This window comes from Hypomesus nipponensis, chromosome 4 (genome assembly GCF_054491055.1).
Source record: "Hypomesus nipponensis isolate SF chromosome 4, ASM5449105v1, whole genome shotgun sequence".
Taxonomy (NCBI): domain Eukaryota; kingdom Metazoa; phylum Chordata; class Actinopteri; order Osmeriformes; family Osmeridae; genus Hypomesus; species Hypomesus nipponensis.
This window is the reverse complement of record NC_140364.1, coordinates 15838711-15851374: the sequence shown is the minus strand read 5'-3', so window position 1 is coordinate 15851374 and position 12664 is coordinate 15838711. Positions and strand designations below refer to the sequence as shown.

At 54.5% G+C, this 12664-nt stretch overlaps 1 protein-coding gene across 1 annotated transcript in view; it reads right to left on the bottom strand.

Annotated features, from left to right (window-relative positions):
• The window catches only part of pkhd1l1.1 (PKHD1 like 1, tandem duplicate 1), a 35465-nt gene that overhangs the window by 10746 nt on the left and 12055 nt on the right, over window positions 1-12664 (bottom strand). The window contains exons 36-57 of the mRNA XM_084695448.1: window positions 12255-12425; window positions 11687-11907; window positions 9880-10858; window positions 8863-9111; window positions 8098-8247; window positions 7355-7529; window positions 6881-7037; window positions 6289-6445; window positions 5275-5484; window positions 4807-4936; window positions 4478-4719; window positions 4250-4386; window positions 3138-4167; window positions 2695-2886; window positions 2426-2577; window positions 2114-2273; window positions 1832-2003; window positions 1524-1612; window positions 1226-1389; window positions 704-833; window positions 480-598; window positions 220-349 (exon numbers count right to left, since the gene is read on the bottom strand). Of these exons, the coding sequence (XP_084551574.1) occupies window positions 220-349; window positions 480-598; window positions 704-833; window positions 1226-1389; window positions 1524-1612; window positions 1832-2003; window positions 2114-2273; window positions 2426-2577; window positions 2695-2886; window positions 3138-4167; window positions 4250-4386; window positions 4478-4719; window positions 4807-4936; window positions 5275-5484; window positions 6289-6445; window positions 6881-7037; window positions 7355-7529; window positions 8098-8247; window positions 8863-9111; window positions 9880-10858; window positions 11687-11907; window positions 12255-12425 (5316 nt within the window). The remainder of the gene's footprint in view (window positions 1-219; window positions 350-479; window positions 599-703; window positions 834-1225; window positions 1390-1523; window positions 1613-1831; window positions 2004-2113; window positions 2274-2425; window positions 2578-2694; window positions 2887-3137; window positions 4168-4249; window positions 4387-4477; window positions 4720-4806; window positions 4937-5274; window positions 5485-6288; window positions 6446-6880; window positions 7038-7354; window positions 7530-8097; window positions 8248-8862; window positions 9112-9879; window positions 10859-11686; window positions 11908-12254; window positions 12426-12664) is intronic.

The window sequence follows — 12664 nt, the reverse complement described above, 5'->3', positions numbered from 1 at the left end:
CTGTGCTAGGAGAGGTGTGGCTGTGCTAGGAGAGGTGTGGCTGTGCTAGGAGAGGTGTGGCTGTGCTAGGAGAGGTGTGGCTGTGCTAGGAGAGGTGTGACTGTGCTAGGAGAGGTGTGGCTGTGCTAGGAGAGGTGTGGCTGTGCTAGGAGAGGTGTGGCTGTGCTAGGAGAGGTGTGGCTGTGCTAGGAGAGGTGTGACTTGATAAGATGAACTGACCAATGTGAGTGTGTGCCAGAGACTGGTTGAGAGTCAGGGTCTGTCTGTCCTTTGAAACAGACATGACTCGGTGAGTCTCTGTCTGCTGGGCATCATAGCTCGTGGTGGAAATGACAATCTCGTCCCCGACCTAAGCAGAAAACACATTGAGTACAAATTCATGTAAAAAAAAAAAAACTCCATCCGTGAATATTTTTAACAAACAAACAAATAACAAAAACATTTAGTATAGAAATAAAAGTGATATGAGATCGTCCAACCTTCCAGTCCACAGGCTGGTCCAGGGTGAGAGAGTTGGAGCCTGCCCCTGCAGTGATGTTCAGCTTGGTGTGATACACAGTGGGAGGCATACCGTACAGATCCAGGTTACCAAACACACCTGCCACAAAGCACACAGGAAGTCACTAACCAAGAACCTTACCCAGAACTAGAACCTTAGCCAGAACCTAGAACTCAGAACCTAACTTGGAACCCAGAACCTTACCCAGAACCTTTGATCCTTGGTTGGGTCCGTTGGGGAGTGGCCAGTCAGGGGTGCTGTGGTTCCCCCTCAAGTTGATGTGCAGACTTCCTCTGAAAGGCTCGTTATACCACCCTGCTATAAACCTCCCACCCTGCAACACGACAACACAGCTCTTAGTTCATAAGCACATCTCAGAACTGCTTCTTACTTTCATCCATGCATCTTCATTTTATTTATCAGAACTTTTATATATTTTGATGTTCCTCTGTTCTGTTGGGACAATAGTTTATTTTTAAACTGCATTATCATATTATTTGAGTGAGGACTACAAGAAGAACTACAAATAACCAATGTTAGGGAAAGCTGTTTATGTTTTGTTAAGCGTTTCTGGATTTTTCTGGATATACAGTACCAGTCCAGAGTTTGGACACATTGGAATATTGGATTTTTAAATCACCAAATATTTGTATCGGTATCGGCCTTAAAAATCCTGTATAAGTCGGGCTCTAATTGAAACGAACTGCTTTGTGAATAACAACAGACCTGGATGGAGATGTAGGTGGCGTCCAACACCACACTCCTGTACTCAGACACATTGCCGGCCGGAACACCAGTGATGTTGGCCAGGGTGTCTGGGATCTCCAGGACTCCCATCACGGTCAGATTGTTGAGGAGAGGAGCACTGATGTCCAGTACCATCCAGATCCCTGTGAGTTAGGGGGTTAGACAGGGTTAGGGTTAGACAGTCAAACCAGCTGATTCTGTTTGTTTTGTCATTTATTTCAGACGCTATAAAACGCTAACACACCAAAGTGATACGTCCTTCCTGATCAGACGTTACCTGAGGGAATGACCACGTTAGCGCCCTTGGTTGGTACAGAGAAGAGGTTTTCTTCTGATGACAGCCAAAAGGACTCATTGGACCAGAGGCTGAAAAGACAAGCCAATCCACTGAGTCAACCTATCCCACAACCTATCAGCCTATCAGGGGTGGATCTAGACTTTTTCACTAGTTTAAATGCCAAAAAATTATATTATTTTTGAATGAAATGTACTGTAATGTAAAGAAATATATTTTAAGATGAGGAGCCTAGAGGCTAGAATGAGTAAACGTGTCGTTGAATAAACAGTGAACAGGAAGCTTCGTACAGGAAGTCTGCAGGTCTGCGGTACGGAATGGGGCTGAGGGTGGCGGGGGGCGGAGGACTCGGCTGGACACACTGAGGGAAGAAGCAGCGCTGGATCTGCAGGTTCACGCCCACGTCTCTGGCGTCCGGGTCGACGCTGCTCCGCCGCCTCCGTTCACTCCTCTTCCCAGACACTGTCAGCAAACACAGGAAGGGCGGGGTCACGACAGGATCCCAGATTCAAGGCTTCAGGGGGCTATACTAGCATGGTGTGTAAAGCGCCAGTGTAAGGCGTGTGTCTGACCCAGGTAGGAGAGGCTGTTGGAGGAGTTGTCGAAGTGCCAGTCCCCGTTGTCGTTGTCGCTGTACGTCAGCGGCCCTGCTGAGCCGTTCCTGGCGTCTACAATGAAGAAGCGGTCTGGACTCTGGGTCAGGTTGTGGTTCACTATCACATAGTCCCCTTGCTGTGTCAACCAAGAGGATGAAATGTTGAAAGTTTGTAGGCTGAGACAATATTTTGATCCTTTTTCAAGGATTCAAGCCTTTAATTAGATCTAAGAAACAGTTGATCTTTTTAAATCGAAGCATCAATAACTTAAATGAACCATTACTGTACCTTAAAGCCATAGAACATGGCATTGTATGTGATATTGGTAAGCTGGTCCATGTCCCGAAAGTACCAGTTGTAGCTTTGGGTAGAAGGCAGCATGGCCATCCAGCCCAGCTTGTGGGTCATTCTCTTCTTCAGGTATGGAACCACGCTGGTGCCTATTAGGGAAACACATCCTCTTATCTCTCACTGAGGTTTCACACAATCTGAAACAAACCGACCGTGTTTCACAAAGAGACAATACACCAAGGAGCGCCTCGCCGAGCGGGTCTCACCGTGAGAGTTGGTCAGTATGACATCTTTGGCTTGCAGGGAGCTGGGTGTGGGGTTGTTGAAGGCCAGACGATGGAAGTTCACTGTGTCGTCGCACACAGCTCCGGGGAACCCCACGCTCCACTCTGCCCTCTGGGTGCAGTGAGCCATGTTCAGCAGGGGACTCATGGGAACCACCTTGTAGTCAACGTTTCCTGAGGGGGGGAGCGAGGACGGAGGGGGTTTAGGAAGGAAGGAAGGAAGGAAGGAAGGAAGGTGTTCACTCATGAAACTGGTCTGTGGGCTGTGACCAGCACTGAAGAAACTTTTGACTAAAACCAACAAGTGGCACGATCAGAATATACACGTTTTTACGTAAAACGATGAATCAATACGAATGATCATTCATATGCAGAGAGTTGGAACGTGACACTTAAACCCCAAAAGACAAAAAAGATGTGAGCACCTGTCAGGGAGCCGTCGATGTCCACCAGCTGCACCTCGTGCTCCCATCTGAAGCCGGCCTTGTTGGGGGAGTTGAAGTAGCGAACCCCCCTGAAGCGTGCGCTCCAGCCCCCGCAGCGGTCCACGCAGGTGCCGTCCACTGTCGTCACCCCGATGGCTGCACAGGAGCTCCGGTCGAAGTTCACAAAGCTGGTGGAGAGGACGCTCATGCCGTCGTCAAACGGCAGGAGGACCCCCCGTCGGGAGCAGTACCCCTCCCCCAGTCCCAGCTCGTCCAGGTGGCCCACGATGGTGCAGTTGGACACCAGCGCCCCCCCGGTCTCCCCGAAGCCTCGCACCTTGTTTGGGAAGAGGCGCTTGGCTTCGATACCGGCCTTCTCGTTGTTGACCATGAGGAAGTTTGAGAACTGCACGGCGCCCACGTTCACCCACTCTGCGCCCTTCTCACAGTTCCAGGTGGTCAGGGTACTGAACACAGCAGGCTCGGGGACCCTGGAGTTGCAGCTGCCCTTGGCCATGGGGAAGTAGTCCTGGAAGATCCAGAGTCCGAACCAGCCCTGCGAGTGCACCGTGTTGTTGGAGAACTCCCCCAGGGGAACATTCTTCTGGCAGATGTTGGGGTCGTAGGAGGGGCCGTCCGGGTGTTCGTGCATGCGGTACCAGAAGCCGAAGTGTGTCCCCCCAGCGGCAGCGTTGTGCCGGATGGTGTTGTTGGGGTTGGTGACCCAGTAGGCGGCGGGCGTGACGTCATCGTTCAGCAGGCTGGTGCTCTGCTTCACAAACACGGCCAGGTTGTACTGCAGAACGTTCCCTGTCTCGATGCCGTCCTCGATGAAGAAGGCCCCGCCCATGATGTCATAGATGACGTTCCTTTCCACCAGCAGGTTGTGTGTGTTGTGGATGGTGACGGCCCGGTTGTAGGTCTGGTGGATGGCACAGCCCCTAACGTAGGACTTGTAGTTGACGTCTCCCATCAGGTGCCAGTGGATGGGGTAGCGGCCCAGTCTGAAGGCCTGGCCTGCGTTAAACAGCTGCAGCAACGTGGAAAACAACATGATTAGAGAGATAGCATCTAGAGAAACTCATCACCTCACTGGTCTCACTCCAGTTTACCTCAACATATTCCAGTCTCCCCATGGCCAGGTTCTCGTTGGGTCTGGGCGCGTGGAACATGATGCATCCTCCAAACTGGTCGCTCCCCACCTCCTCCCCAAACCGACCCTGGAAGCAGGTCTGGGTGGCAAACTCTCCTACGCAAACACACACATCCAGACATGAGCCCTCTCACCAGCCTCTCTCCCAGGGTGTCAACAGCTGCATTGGGCAGGACATAGAGGGTACCTGTGTTGAAGCCGCTGGGACAGGCCTTGACCTGGTCGCTCCACTCTGAGTTGCTGGAGCCGCGGACCAGGATGTTCCTGGTGAGCAGGCCCACCTCCGCCCTGGCCTGGAACAGGGTGCCGTCAGGCAGGGTGACAGCCACCCCCAGATGGGTGTAGCTCAGGGGCTCCGTGAGGGTCAGCGTGCGGCCGTCTGGAGACACCCCGGCGATCCTCCTCACCTCGTTCTCTTTCTGGCTGTGCCTGGACAAACGCACTCAGGGGTTCACAAATACTTGAAATGCTTTTGGATTGGATTTTAGGGTTGGGGTTCCTAATCCTGTTCTGTACCTGTGTCCAGTGGAGGCGATGACTATCTGGTCTCCTGCCTTCCAGGTGACAGCCAACATCAGGGACAGGGTGACAGAGCCATTAGAGGCCGTCTGAGACAGGTGGGTCCAGGGAACAGGAACTGGAATGCCTAATGAAACAAGTTGTATATATTCAAACAATCAATTTAACAATATTTAAACAAGGAACAAGTCAGTAATGATACATTTGAATGAAAGTTTTTAACAATGTTTAGGCAAAAAGGGGGAGAACATGTGTGTATGAGAGTGTGTGTGTGTGTGTGTGTGTGTGTGAGAGAGAGAGAGAGAGAGAGAGAGAGAGAGAGAGAGAGAGAGAGAGAGAGAGAGAGAGAGAGAGAGAGAGACAGAGAGACAGAGAGACACAGAGAGAGACACAGAGAGAGACACAGAGAGAGAGACATAGAGAGAGACATAGAGAGAGACAGAGAGACAGAGAAAGAGAGAGTACCATGCAAGTCCAGCACCCCCTCCCTGACGGCCAGGGTCTTGGTGCCGTATACAGGCAGCTCAGGGGAGCGCAGGTTTCCATGCAGGGTGATGATGGCCCTGTGCTGGAAGGGCGCCCCCTCCTGGCCGATCTGCAGAGCTCCACCATCAGTGATCAGGATGTTCTCGGCCTGCAGCTCGATATCAGCCTCGTCAAACACCAGGGTGCCGCCTGGAGAACAGGAGATAAAAGGTCAGACAGCCTCCTGGTGAGGGGACGTCTCAGTGTGTCAGACACACAGCCTCCTGGTGAGGGGACGTCTCAGTGTGTCAGACACACAGCCTCCTGGTGAGGGGACGTCTCAGTGTGTCAGACACACAGCCTCCTGGTGAGGGGACGTCTCAGTGTGTCAGACACACAGCTTCCTGGTGAGGGGACGTCTCAGTGTGTCAGACACACAGCCTCCTGGTGAGGGGACGTCTCAGTGTGTCAGACACACAGCCTCCTGGTGAGGGGACGTCTCAGTGTGTCAGACACACAGCCTCCTGGTGAGGGGACGTCTCAGTGTGTCAGACACACAGCCTCCTGGTGAGGGGACGTCTCAGTGTGTCAGACACACAGCCTCCTGGTGAGGGGACGTCTCAGTGTGTCAGACACACAGCCTCCTGGTGAGGGGACGTCTCAGTGTGTCAGCATCAGACACACAGCCTCCTGGTGAGGGGACGTCTCAGTGTGTCAGACACACAGCCTCCTGGTGAGGGGACGTCTCAGTGTGTCAGCATCAGACACACAGCCTCCTGGTGAGGGGACGTCTCAGGGTGTCAGACACACAGCCTCCTGGTGAGGGGACGTCTCAGTGTGTCAGCATCAGACACACAGCCTCCTGGTGAGGGGACGTCTCAGTGTGTCAGACACACAGCCTCCTGGTGAGGGGACGTCTCAGTGTGTCAGCATCAGACACACAGCCTCCTGGTGAGGGGACGTCTCAGTGTGTCAGCAGCAGCAGCCGGGTCTGTGAGTGGTGAAGATGCTCACCCTGGATGAGCAGCATCTTCAGCACTGGAGTGCTGGTGTCCAGCAGGATGGTCTGTCCCTTGGTGATGACGGCAAAGGTTGCTGTCTCTGGGGGTGACAGGCCGCCCCAGGTGAACCTGGAGGACCACACGTCGATGTAGAAGAAGCCAGCAGCTTCCTGGAACGCCACAAAGACACGAGCATTCAGGAGACGGGTCAGGGACAAGAGGGGTTTTTGTGACTTTTTTGTGAAATAATTTTTTCTTACGTTTGGAATGCATGATTAAAAAATGTTTAAAAAGGAGCACGTGACAAGAATATATATAATATTGATCATGCGACCAAATACAGATTAAACCTGAAGTAACAAGCCTGGCTTGAAAATGTAAGAAATAGAAAAAACAGATATTTGTGTAAAAAATTTAAGGAGTGAAAGTAAAAAGTCAAGTGAAAGAAAGTAAATAGTGAAGTACTGATACCAGAAAAAACGACTTAAAAACAGTAACAAAGTATTTGAAGTATTTGTACTTTGTTACTTCCCATCTGTGCTCTCTATGTCTGTCTATCTCTCTCTGTATATGTGTAAATATCTTTCCCTGTGTCTGCGTCTCACCATCTTGGCGATACCTCTGTCTCCGACGCTGACCCGGACGTTGGTCTGTTGGGAGCGGCTCTGAGCGTTCGTCACACAGACGATGTGAGTCTCGTTGGCTGACTGGACGTCACACACAGACCCAGCGATGGTCACGCTGATCTCACTGCTGTTAGAGCTGCACACACACACACACACCAATATACAACATCTTCACATTTTAAGTATACTTTCAGTTGTGTAGGAACCAATGAAACGAACATGATCAAAATGCATTAATCTCTCATTTAATACATTTAAATTTGATTTTGGTGCACTCCTTTTCCACTTGGGTATATACCAGGGGGTAGGTTGGTTTTCAAATGTGGGTGGAACAGCTTTTTGGATGCACCTGTAATTTTCTCAAAGTTCTAAAAGTGTGTGTATGATGAAACACAGACCCCCGGTCTAAACCCTTCCCCCCTGCAGTCCAAGCAGCAGAGGCAGCGTGATCACCTGAAGCCCGAGCCCGTGATGGTGAGCCTGCTGCCCCCGGCAGTGCCGCCCCTTCGAGGAGACACGGCGCTGATCACCGGAGTCAGCGCAGCTCTGTAGGAGAAGCCATCAGACATGTTCACCCAGCCTGAAGGGTTCATCACCGTCACCGTGCAGCCCAGCTCAGCCAGGGTACCTGCACACACACACACACATACAGGCACAGGCAGACACACACACACACACACACACACATACAGGCACAGGCAGACACACACACACACACACACACAGGCAGACACACACACATACAGGCAGACACACACACACACACGACAAACACATTAACATTACATTCCTTAGATGCCAGCTACAGTCACACTAAAGTCATCCGTGACATTATCTTTTATGTGTGAATAGTCTGTCGTCAGGGTCCTGTCATCATGAGAACATTCTGTATGGAACACTTCAAGAGCAGCTTTTCAGCTTAGTAAGACAAGAGATATTTGGGAAAGGGAAACATCTAGATCATTAAGAGGCACACACATTCATCAGATCTACTCTATTTTGTTGACCAAACCTGTACAACAATCCTCCTCAAAACATGTCTACCCACATGCAGCATGATTCGTGATCATGGTGTGACGTCTGGTTTCTGATAGGCTGAGACGCCTGGTTTCTGATAGGCTGAGATGTCTGGTTTCTGATAGGCTGAGATGTCTAGTTTCTGATAGGTTGAGACGTCTGGTTTCTGAAGGCCTTACCGTTGTTGTCTGGGGCGTCACAGTAGAGTCTGGTGGAGGACGACTCGTTTCTGTGGACCTCGCACGTTTGTCCGCAGACGTGCACCCGCGAGGTCAGGGGGTCAAACCCAGAGCCCAGGACAGCCAGCATGGCCCCGCCCCCGAAGCTGCCTGCTCAGACACAGGACACATCACACACCTGTACAACGCTCACATCCCTAGGGTGGTTACACTTCATGATGGACCTTGAAAATGCAAGTTTGATTGGCAGAATACTAATTAGACTTCTTCTTTCGCGATTAGTGATTACTGGGGGAAGACTTGTTAAAAGAAACATCCGTGTTCTGATTGATCATCTTTTACGTCCGTATTTCCACATGCCCCAGCGGACATTTTGAAAATGTACAGAATCTAACTTGCTCATACATGTGGAAGACACCCACAATCTGTGAAAACAGGCGACAGTGTAACCCAGGGAACAGTGTAACCCAGGCAACAGTGTGACCCAGGCAACAGTGTAACCCAGGCAAGAGTGTGACCCAGGCAACAGTGTGACCCAGGGAACAGTGTGACCCAGGGAACAGTGTGACCCAGGCAACAGTGTGACCCAGGGAACAGTGTGACCCAGGCAACAGTGTGACCCAGGAAACAGTGTGACCCAGGCAACAGTGTGACCCAGGGAACAGTGTGACCCAGGCAACAGTGTGACCCAGGCAACAGTGTGACCCAGGCAACAGTGTGACCCGGGCGTGAGCCGTAGCCAGGAGACAGGCCTGCTGCACTCACCCTGGCTGGGCTGGACTCCAGAGAGCTGCAGCCTGTAGGTGAAGACGGATGTCGACTGGGCGTAACCTTTGACCCCGTGCTGCATCTTGACGGGGTAGGCCCCCCCCGGGTTCTCCCCCGCGGTGCACTGCACCTGGGAGTCTGACACGTCTGACACCACACACGGAACTCCGTTCATGCTGACGGCCACCTGCTGGGAGGCGGAGCCAAACCCTGTCCCATTGATGGTGACGACGGTGCCACCAAGACCTGTGGGACAGTGAGGCAGGAGGAGGAACAGGAGAACATCAGGACAGTGAGGCAGGAGGAGGAACAGGAGAACATCAGGACAGTGAGGCAGGAGGAGGAACAGGAGAACATCAGGACAGTGAGGCAGGAGGAGGAACAGGAGAACATCAGGACAGTGAGGCAGGAGGAGGAACAGGAGAACATCAGGACAGTGAGGCAGGAGGAGGAACAGGAGAACATCAGGACAGTGAGGCAGGAGGAGGAACAGGAGAACATCAGGACAGTGAGGCAGGAGGAGGAACAGGAGAACATCAGGACAGTGAGGCAGGAGGAGGAACAGGAGAACATCAGGACAGTGAGGCAGGAGGAGGAACAGGAGAACATCAGGACAGTGAGGCAGGAGGAGGAACAGGAGAACATCAGGACAGTGAGGCAGGAGGAGGAACAGGAGAACATCAGGACAGTGAGGCAGGAGGAGGAACAGGAGAACATCAGGACAGTGAGGCAGGAGGAGGAACAGGAGAACATCAGGACAGTGAGGCAGGAGGAGGAACAGGAGAACATCAGGACAGTGAGGCAGGAGGAGGAACAGGAGAACATCAGGACAGTGAGGCAGGAGGAGGAACAGGAGAACATCAGGACAGTGAGGCAGGAGGAGGAACAGGAGAACATCAGGACAGTGAGGCAGGAGGAGGAACAGGAGAACATCAGGACAGTGAGGCAGGAGGAGGAACAGGAGAACAGGTGAGCAAGGTGACATAACTGCCCCTGTCAGGGGACATTCCTCACCTGAGGAGGGGCTGACGGAGGTGATGACAGGTGTGTGGGCTGCAGAGTAGGAGTAAGACAGGGCAGGGTAGATCTGTGACAGCACCTGCACCAACACCGTCACCTGTCCAGGGCTGTGGGCCGGGGTCAGGCAGAGCACCGTGTCTGGGGTCACCGCCTGGATCCCACACGCCGCCCCGCCCACCCACACCGTGGTGTTGCCGGGCAGGAAGCCGTTGCCACGGAGCAGCAGGGGGGTGCCCCCCAGGGTGCTGCCGGCCGCCGGGCTGAGAGCGGCCTGGGCCAGGCTGTTCAGGCTGGCTGCCCCTGCCGCCTGCCCTCTGCTCCTCACCACCACCCTGAGGGGATGCGGGCCGGCGGCCAGGGCCCCCACCTCCAGGGTGATGGTTGTGTTGAGGACAGCAGTGACACGCAGCTCCACATCACCAGCAAACACCACCACGTCGCCCGCATCGCTGCCGAAGCCGGCCCCGGAGACGGTAACCACGGTGAAGTTCCCGGTGACGTTTGACGGGGAGACGCCGGTGACGGAGGGCGTGACGGAGGAGGAGTACAGGAAGGAGCAGTCGGAGGAGCAGGAGGTGGGGATCATCATGCCAACCAGGACGCGGGCGACCCCGTTGCCGGGCGGCGACGGGGAGGTGTCGCAGACGATGTGGGTGTAGTTGAGGGACAGGACGGAGCAGGGGGCGTTGGCCACGGTGACGAGGCCAGCGGAGAAGCCGGAGCCCTGGATCAGCAGCCGCGTGCTCCCGGTGGGGCTGCCCACCGAGGGCCGGACCCTGTCCACCACCGGCAGAACCACGAAGCGCCGGCCAAACTCGCTCCGCACGGCCACCATGGCAGAGCCCAGGTTGTTGACCCGGAGAGACACAGGGTGGGCCACGCCCACGGCAAGGCCGCTGTCTGGCGCCAGGCTGCAGCTGACCTCTGATTGGCTGCTGCTGGTCACTACACAGGGGACACCTCCAACTGTCACCTGCAGGAAATATGGGAATGTTTTTAACCCTTTAATACACTTTTGTTTATGCTTCATATACAGAGTTTACTATAAAATACAAAAGACCAACTATCAGACCAGGAGAGACCAGCCCTCAGGAGGACCAGGAGAGACCAGCCCTCAGGAGGACCAGGAGATCCCAGACCTCAGGAGGACCAGGAGAGACCAGCCCTCAGGAGGACCAGGAGAGACCAGCCCTCAGGAGGACCAGGAGAGACCAGCCCTCAGGAGGACCAGGAGAGCCCAGCCCTCAGGAGGACCAGGAGATCCCAGCCCTCAGGAGGACCAGGAGAGACCACCCCTCAGGAGGACCAGGAGAGCCCAGCCCTCAGGAGGACCAGGAGAGACCAGCCCTCAGGAGGACCAGGAGAGACCTGCCCTCAGGAGGACCAGGAGAGACCAGCCCTCAGGAGGACCAGGAGAGCCCAGCCCTCAGGAGGACCAGGAGAGCCCAGCCCTCAGGAGGACCAGGAGAGACCAGCCCTCGAGAGGACCAGGAGAGACCAGCCCTCGAGAGGACCAGGAGAGACCAGCCCTCAGGAGGACCAGGAGAGCCCAGCCCTCAGGAGGACCAGGAGAGCCCAGCCCTCAGGAGGACCAGGAGAGACCAGCCCTCAGGAGGACCAGGAGAGACCAGCCCTCAGGAGGACCAGGAGAGCCCAGCCCTCAGGAGGACCAGGAGAGACCAGCCCTCGAGAGGACCAGGAGAGACCAGCCCTCAGGAGGACCAGGAGAGCCCAGCCCTCAGGAGGACCAGGAGAGACCAGCCCTCAGGAGGACCGGCGGGGTGTCTCCCCAGCAGTTCACCTGGTGGGCGCAGGCCGTGTCGCTGAAGCCTGTGCCCTGGATGCTGATGGGCTGGTGGGCGGAGCCTCTGTCAGGGGAGATGGACAGCACCAGGGGAGAGGCACAGGCCAGCAGGCTGAAGGAGGTCCAGTTGCTCTGCTCCTGTGGCTGGCTGCAGTACGCAGGCTGCAGGGCCACACAGCCAGACCCCCCCAGCTTCTGGGTGTTGTTGGAAACTATGGCTGAAGGAGACAGTTACCATGACAACCTGTTTGTGGAGTTGGAGCCTACCTAGAACATTTCTAATACATTTACAAGTAAGACAGAACACCCTGCCCCTCTCTACCCCCCCCCCCCACACACACACCCTGCCCCTCTCTACCCCCCCCCCCACACCCCGCCCCTCTCTACCCCCCCCCCACACACACACACCCTGCCCCTCTCTACCCCCCCCCCCCACACCCCGCCCCTCTCTACCCCCCCCCCCACACACACACACCCTGCCCCTCTCTACCCCCCTCCCCACACACACCCTGCCCCCCCTCCCCCCAACCCACACACACACACACACACACACACGCACAGCTACCTGGGATGTGCCTGGCCTGTATTCCTCCCACACTGACAGATAGCCTGCTGGTGCTGTCCTGTAGGGCTCTGACCCTCACCACCCCCTGTAGGAACCTGCTCTGGGCCTCGTCAATGAGGCCGCTGCTGTAGTAGTATGTGCCAGGAACAGTAAAGCGATAACTGAAGACACCTGAGGACAGAGTGAGACGAGGGACATGTCACAGAGTAAGGCTGCATTCCACAGGGTTTACATGCAAGTGCGTGAAAAATGTCACTGTCACTCACATGAAACCAGAGGAACTAGTCATGTAGCTTTCTGGTGCTGTGTTGTAACGATATGTTTAAAACACAACATGATATGTGAGCTCTGGACAGGGTTGGAAGACCTGGCCTAACACACAGTGACGTGTGTCTGGTGTGCAGGAGGGG